The sequence below is a fragment of the Phalacrocorax aristotelis genome, chromosome 8, assembly GCF_949628215.1.
Source record: "Phalacrocorax aristotelis chromosome 8, bGulAri2.1, whole genome shotgun sequence".
Lineage (NCBI taxonomy): Eukaryota > Metazoa > Chordata > Aves > Suliformes > Phalacrocoracidae > Phalacrocorax > Phalacrocorax aristotelis.
This window is the reverse complement of record NC_134283.1, coordinates 14310270-14333718: the sequence shown is the minus strand read 5'-3', so window position 1 is coordinate 14333718 and position 23449 is coordinate 14310270. Positions and strand designations below refer to the sequence as shown.

General features: G+C 46.8%; 1 protein-coding gene across 5 annotated transcripts in view; it reads right to left on the bottom strand.

The window, feature by feature from the left end:
* Positions 1 to 7190: 7190 nt before the first annotated feature.
* The window catches only part of C8H19orf12 (chromosome 8 C19orf12 homolog), a 36937-nt gene continuing 20678 nt past the window's right edge, over positions 7191 to 23449 (bottom strand). For 2 of the 5 annotated variants that reach the window (XM_075101482.1, XM_075101483.1), the window contains 2 exons: positions 11183 to 11359; positions 7191 to 8246 (listed from right to left, as the gene is read on the bottom strand). In XM_075101482.1, coding sequence (XP_074957583.1) covers positions 7981 to 8246; positions 11183 to 11342 — 426 coding nt within the window. In that variant the 5' untranslated portion in view covers positions 11343 to 11359 and the 3' untranslated portion in view covers positions 7191 to 7980. The other 3 variants (XM_075101484.1, XM_075101481.1, XM_075101485.1) reach the window with 3 other exon arrangements.

The following is a 23449-nucleotide window of genomic DNA, read 5'->3' as shown; positions in this document are numbered from 1 at the left end:
ATCATGAACTATGAGAGAGGAAAGCAGTTCTGCCAGGGCACAGTGGCCTGTAATCAGGCTGCAGTGGACAGTACAACACACCATACCACTGGAATAGTCTCAAACACTATGGTGAGAAATCAAATAATAATAAAATAATGCTGGTAGTATCACACTCCACTGTTACTCGTCAGTCAGTAGTCATCACCTCACACAGCCCTCCATCACTAGCTGGGTGTTGTCATCACCTCACACAAAAGCAGCTGAATGGGGAAGCTGGGTGAACTGCCCAAAGCCATCCAGCAAACTGTTCCTGCAGGAGATCAGTTAGCTTCCTTAAACAAACTGCCCTTCGTCAGGCAGCAAAGCACCTCTCCAAAGCACCGTGCTCTTCAGATCCACAAGCACAGTCAGAGGAGCAGCAGCCTAAAGAAGAACCCCAGCCACTGACTTCTCCTGGCAAGCATGGACCCCTATACAGATGGTTGAACAGCACCCCCTCCTGCCAGAAGCCCACAGGAGACCTATTTGAGAGAGATGGACACTCTTATTTGGGAACATTCTCCAGCAAAATACTCAGTAGCTGCAGGTGTGCAGCCCTGGAAGGAGACAGGCTGTCCTTAGAAAAATTGCACATATAATCAAAGAATCACAGTTGGAAGGGACCTCAGGGATCATCTAGTCCAACCTTTCTGGGAAGAGCACAGTCTAGACAAGATGGCCCAGCACCCTGTCCAGACAACTCTTAAAGGTGTCCAACGTGGCTGAGACAACCACTTCCCCGGGGAGATTATTCCAATGGGTGACTGTCCTCACTGTGAAAAATTTTCCTCTTGTGTCCAATCGGAATCTCCCCAAGAGTAACTTGTGTCCATTCCCCCTTGTCCTCTCCATGTGACTCCGTGTAAAAAGGGAGTCTCCATCTTCTTTGTAGCTACCCCTTAAGTACTGGTACATGGTGATGAGATCCCCTCTGAGCCTCCTTTTCTCAAGGCTGAACAAACCCAGTTCTCCCAGCCTATCCTTGTATGGCAGGCTTCCCAGTCCTTTGATCATCTTGGTGGCCCTTCTCTGGACCCCTTCCAGCCTGTCCACATCCTTTTTGTACAGCAGGGACCAGAACTGTACACGGTACTCCAGGTGTGGCCTGACAAGTGCTGAGTAGAGCGGGATGATTTCTCTCTGCTGGCGATGCCCTTTTTGATGCAACCCAGCATCCTGTTGGCCTGCTTGGCTGCAGCAGCACACTGTTCGCTCATGTTGAGCTTCCTGTCCACCAGGACCCCCAGGTCCCTTTCCACAGAGCTGCTCTCCAGCCAGGTGGATCCCAGTCTGTACTGCACTCCCAGATTATGTTTTCCCAGGTTCATGACCTTACACTTGTCCTTGTTGAACTTCATAAGGTTCTTGCTGGCCCACTCTTCCAGCCTATCCAGATCTCCCTGGAGAGCAGCTCTCCCTTCTGGAGTGTCTACTTCCCCACTCAACTTGGTGTCATCCGCAAACTTCATCAGGCTACACTTGATGCCATTATCCAGATCACTTATAAAGATATTGAATAACATTGGGCCCAATATCAATCCCTGGGGGACTCCACTTGTGACAGGTTGCCAGTTTGAGAAAGATCTATTTACCACCACCCTTTGGGTGTGGCCTGTCAGCCAGTTCCCCAACCACTGCACAGACCACTTGCCTAGGCTATAACGCATTAATTGCTCCAGGAGGAGACTGTGGGGGACCATATCAAAGGCCTTGGAGAAGTCCAGGTAGACAATGTCCACCGCCCACCCCACGTCAACCAGGCAAGTCACTTTGTCATAGAAGGCCACCAGGTTTGTCAAGCACGATCTGCCTTTAGTGAAGCCACGTTGTCTTTTCCCAATCACGTGCTTCATTTGACTTGCGATGGCCCCCAGGAGGATTTGTTCCATAACTTTCCCAGGGACTGAAGTAAGGCTGATGGGCCTATAATTACCCAGATCCTCCCTCAAGCCTTTCTTGTAGATAGGGGTAATATTTGCCTTCCTCCAGTCCTCTGGGACATCCCCCTTCTCCATGACTCCTCAGATTATGGAAAGGGGCCTTGCAATGATGTCAGCCAGCTCTCTCAACACCCTCGGGTGGATGGTGTCAGGGCCCATTGATTTGTGGGGGTCAAGCTCCTGTAGTAATTCATATACTAACTCTTCCTTCACTGATGGTGGGTCGGTGTTTGGTTCAATCGGCAATTTCATTCCCAAAGCCTGGGACCCGACAGTGCTGGTAAAGACAGAGGTGAAGAAGGTGTTGAGGACCTCTGCCTTTTCTGCATCGTTGGTGACTGACTCTCCTTTTCTGTTTAACAGTGGGCCTATGTTTTCCTTCTTTTTCTGCTTATGGTTGACATGTCTGAAGAACCCTTTCTTGGTTTTTTTTATGTCTACAGCCAGTTTCAATTCAAATTGGGCTTTTGCTTTTCTAACTGCATCTCTGCACACTCTGGCTATGCCCTTATAGTTCTCAGCAGGTAATCCTCCACTTCTCCATCCCTGGTGTGCTTCCCTTTTGGATTTGAGTAGACCCAGGAGGTCATGGTTGAGCCATGGGGGCCTCTTGCTCCACTTACTTCCCCTTCCTTTTATGGGATAAATTGGCTTTGTGCTTCCAAGAGAGAGTTCTTGAAGAATTCCCAGCACTCACTTGCTCCTTTGTCTTCCATGGGAGCTTCCCATCGAATCCCTCCCAACTGACCCCTGCGTGAACTGAAGTTTGCTCTTCTAAAATCGAGAACCCTTGTCTTAGAGGTGACCTTCAGCACACTCAGCAGGATCCTGAACTCCACAATACTGTGGTCGCTGCAGCCAAGGCTATCACTAACCAAGATGTTACAAAGCGGTTTGTGAATAGCAAGTCCAGCAGTGCCTCCTTACTGGTTGGCACATCTAACATTTGTATCAGGAAACAGTCCTCTATACATTCCAGGAACTTGGTGGATGACATGCGAGCTGCCGTATGGTTCTTCCTGCAGATGTCTGGGTAGTTGAAGTCACCCATCAGGACCAGGTTCTGTTGGCCAGAAGCTTGTTTTAGTGCCCCAAATACCACTTCGTCAGCTTCATCATCATGGTTAGGAGCTCAATAGCAGACGCCCACTGTGAGGTCCTGCTTGGAGATGACCCCTTTTACTTTAACCCAGAGGCTTTCCATAGAGCAGTCGCAATCACCATAGTTGACTTCGATACATTCAAGGTGTTCCTTGATGTAGCCTGCAACTCCTCCACCTCTTCTACCTTGCCTGTCCTTACAAAAGAGCTTGTAACCGTCCATTGTGACTCCCCAGTTGTTTGAGTTGTCCCACCATGTTTCAGTTACTCCTATGACATCATACCCTTCTGAGTGGGCACGGAGCTCCAGTTTCTCCTGTTTGTTACCTCGACTGCATGCATTTGTACACATACACTTGAGGTGATTACTCTTCTGTTTCACCTCTTGGGAGACAGCTAAGGAACCTTTATCACCACACTGCTTGGCCTGACTTACTCCCCCATTGGATGTGATGGTGTGAGCATTTTCACCACGGATCCCACCACCCAAGTCCTTCAGTTTAAAGCCCAGCTCACCAGCCAGCCTACTGCTGAAGATTCCCTTACCCCTTTTAGACAGATGGATTCCATCCCTCCCCAGCATGTTGTCGTCATTGAAGAACACCCCATTGTCATAAAAGCCAAACCCCTCACGGTGGCACCAGCCACATAGCCAGGAGTTGATATACATTATGCGCCTGTTTCTGGCTGCTCCCTTTCCTCGAACTGGCAAAATGGAAGAGAAGATCACCTGGGCACCAATGTTTTTCACTTGCTCCCCCAGGGCTTCAAAGTCTTCCTTGATTTTACCCAGGTTACGGCTCTCCGTGTTGTTCATGCCTACATGAAATAGTAATAGTGGATAGTAATGTTTTCCTGATGAGTTGTGGTACCCTCTCAGCAACATATCGGACCTTGGCTCCTGGAAGGCAGCATACCTCTTGTGACTCCCTGTCAGGTCGGCAGATGGGTGCCTCGGTACCCTTCAACAGAGAGTCACCCACCACGAGCTCTTGTTGTTTATTTTTACAATGTTGACTGTGTGTTGCTGGTACAGTTTCCCCTTGCAGGGGACTTTGCAGACCTTGCTCATGGGTATCCTCAGTCATTAAGGCTTCATATCTGTTTCTGATTGTGATGGTGGAGGGTGCAGGCTGATGTGGGATCCTGCTCCTGTGAGTCACCAGGGTCCACCGTCCCTCATTCTCAGCAGTGTCTGCCACAGGAACATGATTCTGAAGCCACCTGTCTACCTCTGCCTCAGCTCCTCTAATACTGCACAGCCTCTTAACTATTTCCTACAGTTCAGCCACCTGATGTAACAGGTCATCAACCTGTGTACACCTTGTGCAGGTACTTACTTTTTTGTCAGGAGAGGGGTTTGGGCAGTTGCCACAACCCACTGCCTGTACTGATGTGTCCTTTCTTACCAGACCTGTCTGGGTGGATGAGTCTGACATCTCAGGGGCTTCCGCTGAACGAACAGTGGTTTTAGCTCTGAGGTGAGCACCCACCATTTCGCCCGAGACCAAAGCACTTGCCTGAGCTGTAGACCTACAAGTGGGCTGTGGCAGCCCTCCTGCTCGCCCTGCCTGCGCAAACTGACATGCCACGCCCTTCTGACGTGCCACGCCCTGGTCACTCGCGCTCCCTAGGGGCCGTTTAAATCTCCTGCCGTTGCTTCTGGCAACGCCCCACACCGCGTCAGCTGCACGTCAGCCTCGCTCGCGAGAGCTGCCGGCTCCTGACGGGTCCCTGTGCTCACCCTCGGGCTTCTCAGGTACGAGGAACCGCCTTACCTGCCCCGATCTAGCGTTGAGCCACGGGAATTGCCCTTGCCGCCGCTGTGCTCCTTACCGACTCTGCTAATGCTAATCTGTGTTACTTTTCATACTGGAGTAAGACACGAGAGCTAACATGACCAAGACCATGCAAACAGGCTGAGCCTAGAGCCACCATAACTTCCTTCATGGGGGTACATACTTGCTCTGCAAAACCTCAGCTCTGAGGTTCAAAGCAGCTCTCTGTTGGATCACCTCCTGGGCAGATTACCACTGCTGGCGATGTTCTCACTGCCTGCTGTAAACTCAATATTAGTAAATTAAAGGGATCTCAGGATTGTTCTGCTTTTACACTTCTTTGTGTACTCTGCAGTCAGCAGGTCAATACAGGGAACCTTGTTCCACATCAGGAAGGATCTCAACAAAACCCTATAAAACCACCAGTTAATGAAAACTATAGCAACTAATTCAGCAGTATCACAGGCACTGTGCTGTGCCACCATGGTTCACCACCCTAGCACCATGATCCCTACCCTTACTTCAAGGTCTCTGCTGCAGTTCTCATGCTCCTCCAGAAAACAACCTCAGCAGCATATGCAATGCCACTGAGAACAGAACATTTAGGAAGTCTACGCCATGTCTGTGACTAGTGAAAGACAGAATTTTCACAGCCAAATACTACTCGGTCCTGCAGGGTCCCTGGAGCAGCAGTTACATGTGGGCCAGTCATACAAGAGAGCTGAGCACCACTCCAAAGGCTGTGCAGGTAGAACTGCTACAGGTGCAGGCTTGAAGGTCATAGAACCACAGAAAGAAATACAGCCTCCCCCCAAACAAGCAATTATTCTTTACTGCCTTGCTAGTTTACCTGTGGTCAATCAGCCTTTGCAAACTGGCTCCTGCTCAGCTCACAAAACCCACTTGTCCTTCAATAACCATTAGGGTGAAACAGCTCCCTTCTGCCCCATTGTGTATTTTCTCCCTGTAATTAAAAGGTGACATGCAGTTGCAGTGAATATTGGTGCAGTCATATCTCACTTATGATAGTCACCAAAAAACAACTCCATCAGGGAATATATGTCAATTCTGGTCTAGTCCGTAATGAGGCTGACATTTGTAATCTAATACAAATTCATTAAAGCCAGGAATTTAACAGACTAAGCAAAACCCAAGGAGTTACCCCTCATTTTAATGGAAAGGGATAACTGTGTTATCCATATACTGAGGCAGCCTTGATAGGGTGATTTTAAGAAACAATCTGATTGCCACTAAGTTAACTTATTGAGATGTGCCATCTATGTTTGAATTCAGGATTGCCTTTTTAAAAAATATATGTATAAATATATATTCCCTCTCTTTGCTAACATAACACTTCATAATCATGCTTGCTTTCTATTTTTAAATCAGACAGCTGAAAAAGAAAAATAACACATAGGGAAAGAAAAGAAGAATTTTTAACTAAAAATACGCCATCTGCCAGTGAAAATCTAGCTTGATTCTGTCACATCTACAATCAAACCAGGTTAATAACCAGCAGTGCAAATGGTTTCTTTTATGTAAGTAGGTACATCTCCCCATAGTGACTCTTTCAGCTGCTTCCCAAAACTGCTGGCACTGCATTACCTCATTTCCTAGGCAAAAGCTGTGCCTTACACTCAGCCTGGACATTATGCAGCTGGAATGGATCTCAGAAGGTGCCATCCCCTGCCTGTGGCTGTTTCCAGTAACAACAAAGATGCAGCGGTGGACAGCCATGTCTCTACCAAAGAACAGCAACCGATGGATATTAATGCATTCTCATGCAGCTGGTCTTTTCCTCACATGACCAAATCTGCTGAAGGGTTCTTTTAACATCTTCATGTCACTGAAAACGTGTTTTCCAATGATGAGAACAACAATCACTGCACTGCGCTCCAGGCAGGAAAGTTCATTAATGGCAAATTGTACCTGCAGAAGTAAATTTATCAAATGTACACAATAGCAACCTCTGAGTTTAAAGCTTCACCATTTCAGACTCAACTTCTAGAAACCCCACCACACACGGAGATACGTCTTTATTTCAGGGGAAAAATGAAATTATTGGAGAAGTTTCGCTTGGTTCTTGCACACAAAAGAAGGCACACCTGCACTTACGAACTTGTCTTACAAGTGTCTTGAAAGAAATGGCTGGTGAAAAATGGGTGGATATTCGGTAACATTGCATTGGCAGTTTACACTGTTAACTGCAGCTGGCATGTCACCCCCACACCACCACCACCACTGCTGCCAACTGCTGGCTGACCAGTACATGGCTGCCTTCTTCCTCAAATTTCAGTACCCAGCTCTTAAAGACTTAATTGACTTCAAAGCAAAAGACAGGCCACTGTGATGCTTCTTAGGAATATTTTAATGAAAATAGAAGACCAGCTGTTCTGATTCAGTCAACAAACCAATGCTGAAATGACAACCCTCACCTAGGGACAGTACAAAGATCAGCTCCCCATTTTCAGCTTTTTTTAAGAAGGGTATCCTTGCCATGCCTTCCTGTTCCAGGGCACCGGGAGCTACTAATTGTGCACAGTTGGTCTACCTGTTGCTTTACATCTTGTTTAGGCATTGGCTTCGCTCCTTAGAGAACAAAATGAGTAACTCAAGAACTGCAATAAAAATGCAACAGAGAATAAAGTCAGGATTGAGATCTTTGAGTTCACAGTAGAATAACGTACTTTCTTATAACTTTCCTTTGCAGGACTGAAACAGATAATCGGTAAAATTCTTCAGAGTGCCCTAGCTACTCTGGCACCTATATGTCATTCACAGAAGAAAATTAAAGCACTTACAGAAACAGGATTACATCTCCTAAATTAAACACAATGATTTTGACAATTTTAACTAGAGATACATCAGTGTAAAAAAAGCACAATTCCTTCAGTGATTTTGAATTCAGTCCAGAATAATTCAAAATTACATAGTAAGTCAGTGTCAGGATAATGCAGTAATCTAATACTGTCCTTACAAAACAAAACAAACAAAGAAAAACCCCAGCCCTAAACCCCTAAAATAATCCTTAAATCTGCCTGCACTCAAAATTAGTACTGATAACTAATAATTGCTGTGCTGAAGAATCACAATTATCAGGGTAAAATTCATTACACTGTAAAAAGCCTGTCTGGAAATGTTTATTCTCCATACTGTATCTCTGCGCTTAGCTCTTTGGAGAGATAATTTATCAGCACTGCTGTCAACTGCTGCTGGAGACTGGCACTTCCCATTACAAGACTAGTTAGCTGAGCAATATCAGTCCAGTCTAATCTCCTGATAATACAAACAGCTTCGTCATAGAGTTTCTTCTGCTCAGCGGGAGGCAATTCCAATAAAATTTGAGGGACCGGCTTGAACTGTCCAGCAGTCATCCAGGCACCAAATAATCCACCAAGAGCTCCTCCTAGAAAAGAGAGACAGAGGTTAGTCTTTACCAGTTAATGTTAAAACCTGAAAGTCCACCCAGCCCTTCAATCAATAATGCTCCCAGCTTTATGAGAAATCATGCAGAGTTGCTTATGTGTCTACTTTAACTAGGTTTATACGCAATTTTGAAAGCACCAAGAGGATTTTTAAAGCTTTTTATGCTCCTACACCCTTGTGCTCTTCTTCAAAGAGTTACCAGTCTAACTTACAACACAGGAATTCACACAACTGACACCAATGCTAGAGACACAGACATCCTGGTGGATGGTAAAGAAGGAAGGAGAACCCTCAAATGCAGGGATGTCCCAACCGACTCTGCATCCAGAATTCCCACCACAGCAACAGCTCCTAAAAAGTCATTTATGCACTCACATGGATGCAGTTATTCACTAGGCAAAAATTCCTTAATTCGCACGTTTTACTCAGTTGGCAGGTTTCCCCATGATACCACAGAAAGGCTGGGTAGCCTATGATAGCTGAATTGATCTTCAAGAACTTTTATGAGAACATCCATATCTGATTTAGGGGCACATAATGCAAAAGCCACTAGAATTGTTGGTGTCTAACTTCCTAGTTTACTGAGACAAGATTTGTTCCATGATTGGACTTTTTGCATCCAAGCAACACATCCACAATCCATTCTTCTCACAGCAAGCAGTCCTTACAAAGCACAATACGCTGCAAGTTTCCCCAGTGACCACTGCAGATGGAAGGCAGTGCACCCTCTAGCTCTTGGTGCAAGGCAGCAATCAGGGCAATCCCTGCTACCCAGTCCCACACCTGTCCAGGCTGTTTGTTAAGTGAAAGTGCACTCGACTGCAAATGTCCCTGTAACGGTCCTGAAAACCACTGAAGACCCAGGGTCATTTACCTCTGCAGTTTTTAAAGTTCAGTGATGATCTTCCAATTTGGTTGCACTGTAATCAGGGAACGGCTTTTGGTATACTTAGTACTACTTATTATTCTTATTATATATACATATTATTTTATGCTTTTGGTATACAGTAATAGGTATACTTGTTCCAGTGCCTTCATCGGTGGCTGAAGAACACCGAGCTTGGCTGGGAGGCATTATGAAAGCTTAAACAGTCATGTTAACAAAATGAGAAAACACATCCAAGAGTAACTTCCATGTTTCTCATCATCTCACTCAGAATTAGGCCACTGACATTTTTACTTCTACTTCTCATTGACAACTTAGATATTTCTTACAGAATCTTAATCTCACTTTTTTGTTCCTGATACATTTGTCAAAATAATATTTTTGGCTATTAAGCACTGTATTTGAAACAGGAGCAAATACACAGCCTCATTTTGCATTTTGTTATCGCTCCTCACATATTATTTGCTTATTTTCTTGTAACTCAACCTTGCTAACCCTCACACAGGCATATTGCAATTCAGCACATGAAACTGCTGGAACTGCTCGCAACAGTAAGAAGCATTCAAGGACCCAGGCCCACGTGACTTCAGTGACAAGGCAGCTTTCAAACTAGAGAACTCTTAATTCAAGAGACACAGAGGAGAGACAACTCTTCACTATCAGACTCTGGCCTTCCTGTAATTTTTCATGCAGGAGAAAAAAAGCAAAGTGACAGGGAATAACGACTTCCAGAGGGAAAAAACAAGTTCACCAAGAAGTGGAGAGCAGCAACTTTTGAAAGACAGAAATAAACAGAGCTTACTAAGATCATTAGGAAGATGATCCTCTCTCTTGCTAAGGCTGACTAAGAATATTTGTTCACCCTCGCTTTATACCCCAATTTTCTTTCTTCTGTGCCGTCAGGTACCAACATCCCCCCTGGCTGCTGCCATCCTCTCTTGTGCTCAAAGGAGAGAGCCTCACCCCTGCCTCACCCCTCTCCTCTTCACTCCTCCACCGCAGCGCCTGAGCAGAGCCCACACTAATGAGCTCAGAGCCTGTTAGTTTGCTCTCTGTTTCGTCCCACACCTCAGACAGTGGTGTTACTGAAATCGGGACTAAACCTTGTAACACCCATGTAGTCCTAAAAGGCAGGCATTCTTTATTCACGGTGCCGGATGCACGTGGGATCGCTCCTCCAAACATGCATACCTTACACACCTTTCCCATGTGATTTATATAGACCAAAAATATACATATTCATCTTATCTATACATATTCAGTATTATTCTCTTTGGTGATTGGTACAAACTTGCTCGCTTCACGTGTAAATTATTGCACAGGCTCAGTTGTCCTTTCTCATTGTTCTCTTTTGAGTAGGTGGTATTACTTGGGTAGGTGGTCTGTGAGTCGGTGGTCGCGATCTCCCCCTGCCGGAATTACCTTTTACCTACTGGCTCTTAATCTTGGCAGTCCTGGCCAGTTTTCTCAGTCTACTACATGAAACCACATTTTGTCATCCTTTTCTGACAGAAGCACATTGTCTATTGTTTCGTTCACATTAATGATTACCTAGGGACGAAAATACAGATCAACAGATACACTGATTCGTACACTCCATGTTCCCATAATATAACTACATCCCTGGTTGATTAACTTTGTCACTTTGGTTACAGTGGGGCACCTCAGCAGATGGAAACCAGGGCTCTACCCACCAAAAGCAAATGATTTCTTAACTGCTTCTTCAAAGGGTTTCAAAGGTGCCGCTATCTCAACCGCCCACCTCTGGATGGCTTCCTGTTTGCCACACAGGGGTCAAAGTAAGCAAGGTCACTATCACCCTAGAAGGAAACATTGACACATGCTTTCCTGATACACACCTTGTTTCTAAAAGGCCAACATACAAAATGGCACCTTGTTAAAGCCCAGCTACATTAAAACTCAGTGCTGCGCGCCCCTTTCCTTCCATTCACACCTACTACACACTCTTCCTAGTTTCTTTGCTCAGGCTCTTAACCACACTTCTTGTCCCAAAAGCAAAGCACACTTACCTACAGCGATTCCAGGTGGACCCCCCATCAGACCCCCAACAAATGCTGTTGCACCCGCCACCAGTGCTCCTCGACCAGAGTGTTTGACAGCAGCTTTCATCCCCTTCTGCTGAGCGAGATGGCAGAACAGTTGCATCACATCATTAACACTGATGGGCATCTTGGCAAGTTAAGAACCTGGAAAAGATGCTTCAGGTTATCTTTTGATCACTTGCTGCTAAATGAGTTCAGGAGTCTGTGAGACTAAAATGAGAGGGGCACAGTCAATACAGGAAAAAAGATTCACTTTCTCTTTCATTTCTTGGAAAACCAAACCTACTTACCAACAGCCAGAGGTTACTGAAACTGCAAATGAAACCACAGAGTAAAAAAGAAAGATCTGTTTTTATGACAAATTCAGGAGGCTTAAGACAGTTTCTACCTAATTCTACATTGCCTTTCCCTCGAGCAATTGCCATGTGCGTTCAGCGTGGCACACAGCTCTGGGAAAAATACAAATCAGAGCCTCACTCTACTGCAACTAGCAGATTAGAATTGACAAATCTGTCAGGTATTTTCTCCTTGGCCTAATTCTTGCCACAAATCAGTTGTTTTCACATAACAGTTGTTCTCCTCTATTTGTTACACATGTAAACACTCCCATGCACATTTCTGAAGGCAGGAGGCTGTCTACAGCAAGCAAGAGGAGCCTGAGGAAAGGAACGGATTTCAGAAGGAGTTGGAGGAGACACCTGGAACTGGGAATTAATGGGGAGCTCTGGAGGCAGGGCATCATAAGTACAGGTGTGTATGTGTACAGCAGTTGGGACTCAGGCAGATACCTGCCTCTGAGAGTGATCCCTCCGAGACCAAAACTTTTCCACCTCCTTCACTTGCTGTGCTGTCCATGCCACTAATGCCCACTCGTTTCTGTAGAGACCCAGAGAGAGCGTGGCTACCCGTTTCTGCTGCCATGGCCACCGCTGACAAAAAGGGCAGCAGGGCATGCTGGGGTGAAGGTTCCAGTCCCCAGTCCCGCGACACAGGAAGTCACGCTATCACACTAAGCGCAAATTGGCTGAGAAAAAGGCACATGAACATGACCTTCTATTCTGCACACCAAGTGAGGAAAGGTATTCACTATGACTAAAAATATAACCACATATACACAGAAGGCACAGATTTATTGCTGTACAGTGAGACTCCAATCCAAGAAAAATGCCTCAAATATGGTGGCTACGTGTAGGTTGGTCGAGCAAAACTCAAACAGAGCAAGCTGACAAAGTTAACTACGGGCAATTCCTATGGCACTGAACAAAGGAAGAAGGAACTGCCACCAGGAAGTGTGAACCTGGAGATGGGCCGTGGAGGTGACACAGCAACTGGGACACCTGTTTCCTGGTAAGGTTGAGCAACCAACCACACACACAACGGTTCAGATCTTAGGGGGGCCGCCTCCCTCCTGCAATTACTCCACGACCAGTCCGTGGCTAGCACGCACACTCCCCCCAGAGAACCACCCACTCTCACCCTGCATGGAAAAAGTAAACCACGAGAGAAGCAATAAAAAGGGAATGGTCAAAAGGAAAAACGAGACTCCCACCACCAAGAAGCACTGAACCGTGGGACACCGCTGGATCCGGGGGTAGTAAATCATTTCTCCTCCATCTCTCTCACTGTCGCTCAGAGTAACATTCCCACCAGCACTGAGAAGCCTTGAGTCCTGCAGGATTCAGTTCCTCCCCTCAGTGAGATGGGAGCTGATTTGTGCTTGTCCTGCACCTCCTTAGCCTGACCTCAGACTAACCCAACCCCCTGAGTGCTGAAATGAATTTGCAGCTTCCATTTGGGCTAAATCCAGCAAACGTCTCATGCAAAGCTCTTCAGTATGAAGGCTCTGACCCAGGGACGGCACAACACAAGTTGGAGAGCTGACAAAACAACATGGCTCTCACTGAGAGTCAGATTATCTGCTTTCCCCCAGTCAAACTGACTGACCTCCGCAATTTCCTAAACCAATCTAATTGTGATATACATGAAACGATGTTTCGTGAGCAAAGAAACCCAAAGCGGAAGCATCAGATTCCTGCAGTGCATAGAAGCTTGGTGTCCACAGAAAGGCACCTGCATTACTCCACCCACCACACTGCCAATACTAGGAAGCTTCCTTACGGTGACGTGGCATCTCGAGCAGTGCAAAGGCCATCAGCTGCTCTGGGGTTTCTCTGAAGAAATAAAAATCTCTTTCACAACTACATTCAAAGTGCAGTTGGCTTAAGAGTGAAACAAGCCCAGACCATACTGGAAGCAGGAATCATACTGCTACCTGGTGGAGTACAAAGTTGTGTCCCCTCACAACTTCCCCAAAGGCAATTTCCACTCGCAAAACTAACACTTATTTGAGTGTTTTTGGCGTGATTGCAGAAGGTCCTTGGCACAGCAGAGCCGTTCCTGCTTCATTCCGAACGTGAGCGTCACGCACAAAATTCTCAAAGAAGGAGACCAGTATATTCTCCCTAGTAACAAGTGAAAGGATGAGAGGAAATGGCCTCAAGCTGTGCCAGGAAAAGTGTCAGTTGGATATTTGGAAAAACTTCTTCACCGAAAGGATTGTCAAACATTGGAACAGGCTGCCCAGGGAGGTGGTGAAGTCTCCATCCCTGGAGGAATTTAAAAGAAGGGTAGACGTGGTGCTTGAGGATATGGGTTAGTGGTGGACTTGGCAGTGATAGGTTAGTGGTTGGACTCGATGATCTTAAGGGTCTTTTCCATCCTTAACGATTCTATCATTTTATGATTACAAGGAGCACTCATTTCCTCACAACTCTTATGGGTATTTCTGTGATCCCTTAGCACATTCACTACATTTTAAGACCTGTAATGAATTTTAGTGAATACAGTAGCTGATGCACGGCACAATGTTTTTTTTTTTCGATCTGCACATATAGAGCACTAGTAGGAGCCATTAAAATGTAAAGCACATATTACAACACATACACATAAAGTAATCCCAGAGATTCCTGTATGCAGTGCAAAGACACAGATGAGTGGAATGATGTCCCAGAGACCTTTTACAAAGTCACACCATTATGAATTTCTTCGACAGTTTCAGGTTCTGATGAAGAGTCAAGGTCCTCAGTCAGACAATTTTCAGTGAGCATGTATTTTTTAACCATATGCTACAGGCCACGAAAGCAGGATATTTTAACAGTACATTAGGTAGCTGCAGCACAGAGACTCCAGAAAAGTCTAATCTGCTTGGGCAGGAGCCTCATGGGGTGAGTGATGGTGCAGCCTAAGTCATCATTCTAAAGCTTAAGAATTCTTAACTCAGTTGTGCAGTACTGATTCCCAGTGGCACCCTGAACCTGAGGTTTGCAAAAGGTCATCAGAATATCAACACGCTTTTTGTTAGAATAAATCTTATCTTTGGTTACTTCACCTGCCTAATTCAACTTTGTGCACCTACATGACACCTGCTATAGGATAAGCAGGCACAAACCCTCCCTCCCACCAAAACCAGAACCCCCCAAACTCCGTCCATCCAGCCATGTCCCCCTGCACTTAAAAAAAGCAAAGCCAAAAAAACAAACAAAAAAACCAAACCACAAAACCCCAAAAACTTAGCAGACAGACATCTAGCTCCCGGCTTAGGAAATCAAACAAGAGGCTTATAAATCTCTGCAGCTGCAAACCTCTAACGCCTCATAGACTGATAATGTCTGCAGGAAGACAACACAAGAATGTGGACCACAAAGTTACAGCTGACATCAACTGGATGTCCACTAACGGAGAGAAAGAAATGTCAATGACATCCATAAAATGGGGTCCGGCTTTCAGGGTTGCTGAGCCCCCACGGTCCCTACTGACCTCACATGGCACTGACAATATTCAGCACTTCAAGAACAAAAGAACCACCAAGAGCTTTGGGAAAGGAAGTCGCTGAGAAATCAAGCTTTGCTGAGTAACAGACCTTCCCTTTTTCTTCTATGGCAATTCAGTGGCTGCATTCCTTTTTGCGGTCTCCCCAAATACTCATCTGACATCTTACACCCTGTACTTCTGACGAGATTAGATGATGCTCTTTCTTTCACCCCAGGAACTGGGGAGTGAAGTGAGCAATGATCCTGCTCTACCTATCCAAAGAGAACAATAACACCATGCCTTTGTATCTCATCCTTAAGCCTGCAACCAACGGGTTTTACTAAGAAGTACATTCCTCTCAGAACTAGTTTATTACTTCTGAAGAAGAAAAATGCCACAGAAAGACTTAAAACAACAAAAGGATCACACTGCATCCAACCCACTGAGAGACCTATTAATGCAAACAACCAGAGAGGGCCCCCAGATTCATCCTTGCTGTGAACCTTCTTTCAGCTCTTTCCTACGTAACATTCCTGTCTCATTATCCTACTTCCCCCTTCACAGAATGATGACTTGAGACAGGCAAAAGCCATTTCATCCCCTGGATTCACCGTCCCACTCAGAGAACACCCCCCCATATGTCCACACAGGAGATAATCGAACCAGTACACAGCTTGGCCCACAGCTGAGCTGTCCTCACTGCTCCTTACAACCTCCTGTCGAGCTAACGGAGTATACTCATCAGAAAACACCTCTACTGTATGCATGCACATACAACAAAAATCACTCACAGGACAAATTCCAAACCTGCAAGCAATGAAGACATAGCTCTACGTCTTCTTACCAGGAGCTAACTTTCTCCTGCTTGACACTATACAGTGATGAGCAAGAATGAGGCCTGAGAATCTCCATACAGCTCCTAGGAAGCAGACACACAAGCTGTGTATATCTTCAACCTGGAACTTCAAGAAGAGAACAGCAAATACTTCTGCAAGCAGAGAAGCCCAGGAGATGACCCAGGACAATGCCTTCTGTCTCAACTGTACCACAACAGCTCTATCAGCACTGCAACTTTTTATCATAAATATGAGACCAGCGCTAGAGCAAAGCCAAATGCAAAGTGCTCAGCAACTGAGGCAGACTAAAGAACGCCTTTTCACAAACAACAGTGCGCACCAAGGTCTGACTTGATGATTGAACAGGCCAGAAGTCCATTAACTGTTTCAAGAATAGCTGGTGGGCGGGCAGGGAATCAAGATATTCCTAGCTGCAAAGGAGGACCGCCTCCTCACTGGCCCATACGCACGCTGTTGGCTTGCGTAGCATTTGTGCTCCCAAACCATCACTTCCTGAAAACCCTATGCTTAGAGCCCAGCCTAGGATTTAAAACCTGCAAAGCAGCTGGCTTCATTTAAATCATGATTGGCATCAGCAGCCAGAAAAACTTTGTTTGAACATACCAGTTTTAACTGAAAATTACTAATGCAGAGCAGGGTTATTTTCCTAAGGCAGGGGTCATTCCTACTTATTGGTGTAGAGGTTAAAACATGCTGATCGCCACTCGTTATCTCTGTATTTGGTGCTCTTCTCTCCTGACCACGAGGATTCACTACATCTACAAATATTTATCATAAGAATATAATCACATGGGTGGCTATAGAAACCAGATGCTCACTTTTGTTTGAGTTTCAATTCTATTAGAAGATGGTAAGAAACTCACCTGTTTGCTAGGCAATCTGAATTCAACAGAAATGCATAAAAAAGCATTTTAATATTGTTTTGTAAGAAGTGTAAAACGGCCAGAGAAGGGAGCTAAGAGATAGCAAAGCATTTGTTTCACAACTATATCCTTGAGGAGAGCCGAGAGACTGATAGAAGGGAACATCCCACATCAGAAGATGCTGAGAACTGGGTGATAATGCATATAGTCAAAGACAACAACTATTTGGCATGTTGATAAGAAATGTAACTGTCATTTAGTGGAACTATCCTTGTTATAATACTAGAAATCAGGCCCATAGTCCAGGAACCCTCACCCTCCCCAACGAGCCCCTCACTCTCTGAGCATGCATGGTAAATTTGAAGGGAGCTGTAACTTTTAGTTGAGAAAGAAATTAACCAATTACTAGCTGGGGTGTGTGAATATTAGCTGTGATTGACACGTGACTGTATAAATACCTGGTAGTTTCTTGCTGTGGGGTGCTGCCTTTGTGGACTCACCACCAAGCACCCACCTTTGAGCAAAAATGAAACGTGTAAAACACCTCCACTCTGTACAGAGGCTCTATTTCAAGAATAGCTAGTGGGCAGGTAGGAAATCAAGATATTCCTAGCTACAAAGTTGCTTCCATTCTTATTTTATGTATTTATCAAAGCATGCATGTCCTCCTCAGTGTCTTTTTTATTTATAAATTAAGCCAGCTTCTCCAGTTTGGAAGCAGTATTTTAAAGAGTTACAGGTTATTTAAAGAGTTACTTCCACCAGCCAGCTGGTATCAAAGCCAAAATGATCAGACTTTCAGTTGAGAAAGAAGAGCTGACACCTGGAAAACACATCAATAGCAGATATATTGGCTTGAGTTTTAGTATTATAATTAGGATAGTTCACCCAAAGGATGCTTAGTTCTTAACCGAGTTGGCAACGGACGAACCCGCTCTTCGGGTTAACAAAAGCCCGGCCCAGCCGCCGGGACTCCGCCGCAGCCCCGGCCCCCGCCGCCCCCGGCCCCGCTGCTTCAGCGCCCAGCTGCCGCAGCCGCTCCTGCGGGCCCTCCCTGGCCGCCGCAAGAAGAGCCTCGCCGGCAGTGGGCCGTGCGGCGGAGCTCCCTGGGACGAGAAGGGGACAGCGGGGCCCACCCAGCCAGGGTCGCGTAGCACCGCGGCTCTCCGGGCCCCCTCGGGCAGAACCGCCACCAACCCCCTCCCTCCGCCTTCCGGCAGCCCACCTCCGCCGGAAGCAAGCGGGTCCGTCACCGCAGGCCGGGTGGGAAGCGGAGGCGGGGCGAGGGCGGAGCGCGGCCCGGGGAGGGACCCCCGCCCAGCCCGGCCTCCTGCCCTCCCCGCCCCAGGGCCCGCCGCCCGCGGCGTTGTCCGCTGCCCACCCTCACCTCCAGCCGGCCGGGGCGTCTCGGGAGCGGGGGGCCGGCTCCCTGCGCTACAGCCGGTCCTGCGGCGCCTGTCGCGCTTGCTCCACGGAGAAAGGGGCGTTCGGCAGTTCGTGTCGGCGTGCCGCACCCGCCTCCCGCCTGCCCCGCGGCGGCACCGGGAGCTGCCCTGCTGGCTGCCCTCCCCGCCGGCCCGCCCGGCCCAGGCCGCAGGTCGGGCGCGGCGTAACCTTGCTACCGGAGCTTAGTGCTTGTTTTGGAGCAGCACAAGGCGCCCCGGGGAGCAGCTGCTGCGCGCGGACACGGCCTTTGTGAAGGATATGACAGAATGTCACAGTATTTTCAGGTCCGCTGCGCCGCAAGAGCACCTCGCAATCCCAGCTGAGCTATTACGGAAGGAGGAAGATGGGGACTGCTTACCACAGAATGCTGTTAGGACATCCCTGGCCCCAAGATGAGAGTATAAACTGAGATTATTTTTTGCAGACTTTTTATCACGTTTATTTCAGTCATGAGCTTGAGAAGGTGCTGCACGCTAGTATGTAATCAAAGAAGTGGTGCACTGAAGCAGCATTGAACAGCTGTGTCACATACAGCTCCTGAAATATCACACTGTTTCTTAACAACGGTAAAATCTTCAAAAAGTCACTGCCTAGTGTTAAAAAAGCTGCCATTTCCCAAGAATGGATTATTAACAGACATTTTTGTCAGCTAAGCATTTATGATGATTTCATTTCTGACTTAAGGTAAACCTTCTCTGAGTTCCTTGTTGAGAAGATGAAAAGAAGGAGGGATATAGCTCAACAGTTTTTGTCCCTTTCCTGTGGCTGCACTGGGGACTTGTTAACCTCCCTGTGCTTTATACAATCACATAAAATAACTCTGTGTAACAGCTCAAAATGTTACAGGTGCTCTTGAGTTTTACGATTTGGATGTAAAAAGTAAATGTAACTCCTAAAACGAGCAAAGAACCAAAATACCATATACACTTTAAAAAGTAACACCCCAAATTCCAGCTGTAAGCAGCTTTCCAAGGAGCAAAACTGAAAGCAATGAAGTCTGCCAACCATCAAAGGAGCGAGTTTTTATCAGTCTATCCCAAACTGAATCACGACTTCCCTACTCTGGTTAAAAACAAACACAGGTCTACATCATCAGGTTTTTATTAGGTCTATTCTTTTCTATGCTAGAAGTTACTAAAGTGAAAATGCAAGGTAACAATGCAGAGTGTTATAGGATGTATGCGCTGCTGCAAATCATACTACACTCTCAAATTCTGAATGTTGAAGTCAATCTGGGAATCTGGTTATTGTTACCAGATGGATTAAGATTTGATTCTGTACGTAGTTACCAGCCAGCTTCTGATGGCATGCGTGTTACTCTCCTTGGTGAGCGTTAACCAATACGCATGAATCAGCATACCATAAGTTCCACCAAACATTCTGTGAGTATGGGCTAAACAACAGTGCAGAAGTCCTATTTTCGGTCTTACTGAAGCAGCAAGACCTGCAACAGATTTTTTCCCGACCACGTTTGCTACTCGACAGGCTCCATCTGGTGGCTACCCACACGTCACCATCACAGGAGTTTGGCTACATGCCTGCCGTTCTGGAAAATGTCATCCTAAATGCGAGAAGGGACCACTCTGCTGACTGTATTCTCCAGTACAGGATTGTGTATTCTGGCTGGATCTGTCACTGTAATTTTAGCGTGTATTTATGCACATTTCAACATTCACTCTGTTGTGGTTTAGCCCCAGTTGGCAACTAAACACCAAACAGCCACTCGCTCACTCCCCCCACCCCAGTGGTATGGCGGAGAGAATCTGAAGGGCCAAAGTAAGAAAACTCATGTGTAGAGATAAAAACAGTTTAACAATTAAACAGTAATAGTAATAGTAGTAGTAGTAATAATAATAATAATGTAATGAAAAGGAAAATAACAAGAAAGAAAGGAGAGAAAAAAACAACAAGTGATGCAACTACTCACCATCTGCTGACCAACGCTGCTGGCCCCTGAGCTGCGATCACTGCTTCCCCCGGCCAACTCCCCCCAGTTATATACTGGGCATGATGTCATGTCATATGGAATATCCCTTTAGCCAGTTTGGATTAGCTGGTTTGGCTGTGCCCTCTCCCCTCCCGGCTTCCTATGCAGCCAGCAGATCATGGGAGGCTGGAGAAGTCCTTGACTAGTACAAGTACTACCTAACAACACCTAAGCCATCAGTGTGTTATCAATATTTTTTCATACTAAGTCCAAAACACAGCACTATACCAGCTACAGTGAAGAAAATTAACTCTATCCCAGCTAAAACCATGACAGTATCCACCCCTTATTCCATACCATTTACACCATGCTCAGGTCCCACACTATCCACTACTACCTCAATAACCACCCCCCATTGCTCTCAGTGTAGTCTTTAACAGTCCATTTCACCATTCCATTTTTCCAGAGGCTGGTGCATAACAGGGGATGTGATACACCCACCCAATACCGTGCTCTTTGGCCCAGCTGTCTATGAGGTTGTTTCGGAAATGGGTCCTGTTGTCTGACTCAATTCTCTCTGGGGTGCCATGTTGCCACAGGACTTGTTTTTCAAGTCTCAGGATAGTGTTCCGGGTGGTGGCATGGGGCACGACAAATGTTTCCAACCAGCCGGTGGTTGCTTCCACCATTGTAATCCCATGGTGCTTGCCTTGGTGGGTTTGTGGGAGTGTGATATAGTCAATCTGCCAAGCCTGCCCATATTTATGTTTCGGCCATCATCCCCCATACCACAGAGGCTTTGCCTGCTTTACTTGCTTGATTGCAGCTCACATTTCACATTCATGGATAGCTTGTGCAACAGCATCCATGGTCAAATCCACCTCTCAGTCATGAGCCCACCTGTATGTTGCATCTCTCCCTTGATGGCCTGAGGCGTCATGGGCCCACCGAGCTACAAATAGTTCACCCTTATGTTGCCAGTCCAGATCCACCTCAGCCACTTCAATCTCGGCAGCCTGATCTACCTGCTGGTTGTTCTGATGTTCTCAGTGGCCCGACTCTTGGGGACATGAGCATCCACATGACGTACTTTCGCAACCAGGTTCTCTACGTGGGCAGCAATATCTTGCCACAATGTGGCAGCCCAGATGGGTTTGCCTCTATGCTGCCAGTTGCTTTGCTTCCACTGCTGTAACCAAGCCCACAGGGCATTTGCCACCATCCAGGAGTCAGTATAGAGATAGAGCACTGGCCACTTTTCCCGTTCAGCAATGTCTAAGGCCAGCTGGATGGCCTTTACCTCTGCAAACTGGCTCAATTCACCTTCTCCTTCAGCGGTTTCTGCGACTTGTTGTGTAGGACTCCATACAGCAGCCTTCCATCTCCGGTGCTTTCCCACAAGGCGATAGGACCCATCAGTGAACAGGGCACACTGCTTTTCATCTTCTGACAGTTTGTTATAGAGTGGGGCTTCTTCAGCATGTGTCACCTCCTCCTCTGGTGATAATCCAAAATCTTTGCCTTCTGGCCAGTCCATAATCACTTCCAAGATTCCTGGGCGACTGGGGTTTCCTACTCGAGCCCGCTGGGTAATCAGTGCAACCCATTTACTCCATGTAGCATCAGTTGCATGGTGTGTAGAGGGGATGTTTCCTTTGAACATCCAGCCCATCACTGGCAGTTGGGGTGCCAGGAGCAGCTGTGCCTCAGTACCCACCACTTCTGAAGCAGCTCGAACCCCTTCATATGCTGCCAATATCTCTTTTTCAGTTGGAGTATAGTGGGCTTCGGACCCTCTGTATCCCCGACTCCAAAACCCTAGGGGTTGACCTCGGGTCTCCCCTGGCACTTCCTGCCAGAGGCTCCAGGTAGGGCCATTCTCCCCGGCTGCAGTGTAGAGCACATTTTTTACATCTTGTCCTGCCCGGACTGGCCCAAGAGCTACTGCATGAACTATCTCTTGTTTAATCTGTTCAAAGGCTTGTCGTTGCTCAGGGCCCCATTTGAAATCAGTCTTGTTCCAGGTCACTTGATAGAGAGGGCTTACGATCAGACTGTAATTTGGAATATGCATTCTCCAAAAACCCACAACGCCCAAGAAAGCTTGTGTTTCACTTTTGCTAGTTGGTGGAGACATGGATGCTATTTTGTTGATCACATCCATGGGGATCGGATGATGACTATCTTGCCATTTGATTCCTAAGAACTGGATCTCTTGTGCGGGTCCCTTCACCTTACTTTGTTTTATGGCAAAACCAGCTTTCAGAAGGATTCGGACGATTTTCTCTCCTTTCTCAAAAACTTCTTCCGCTGTGTTGCCCTACACGGTGATATCATCAACGTATTGAAGGTGTTCCAGAGCTTCTCCCTGTTCCAGTACAGTCTGAATCAGTCCATGGCAAATGGTAGGACTGTGTTTCCACCCCTGGGGCAGTCGATTCCAGGTGTACTGGACACCCCTCCAAGTGAAAGCAAACTGTGGCCTGCACTCTGCTGCCAGAGGGACTGAGAAGAATGCATTAGCGATATCAATTGTGGCATACCACTTGGCTGCCTTTGACTCCAGTTCGTATTGAAGTTCTAGCATGTCTGGCACAGCAGCACTCAATGGTGGAGTGACTTCGTTCAGGCCATGGTAGTCTACTGTTAGCCTCCACTCTCCATTAGACTTCCGCACTGGCCATATGGGACTGTTAAAGGGTGAGTGGGTCTTACTGATGACTCCTTGGCTCCTCAGTTGGTGAATGAGTTTATGGATGGGGATCAGAGAGTCTCGGTTGGTGCGACATTGCCGCCGGTGCACTGTTGTGGTGGCGATTGGCACCTGTTGTTCTTTGACCTTCAGCAACCCCACAACAGAAGGGTCCTTCGAGAGACTGGGCAAGGTAGACAGCTGTTTAATTTCCTCCATCTCCAAGGCAGCTATACCAAAAGCCCACCTGTACCCTTTTGGGTCCTTGAAATACCCTCTCCTGAGGTAGTCTATGCCAAGGATGCACGGAGCCTCTGGGCCAGTCACAATGGGGTGCTTTTGCCACTCATTCCCAGTTAGGCTCACTTCGGCCTCCAATACAGTTAGCTCTTGGGATCCCCCTGTCACTCCAGCAATACTGATGGGTTCTGCCCCTATATAGTTTGATGGCATTAGGGTGCCCTGTGCACCGGTGTCCACTAAAGCCTTATTATACTCCTGTGGGTTGGATGTGCCAGGCCATCTAATCCACACAGTCCAGTAAACTCAGTTCTCCCTGTCTTCCACCTGGCTGGAGGAAGGGCCCCTCTGTTCTTGATTATAGTATTCGCTACTCACTTCTTGTAAATGTGAATCAAA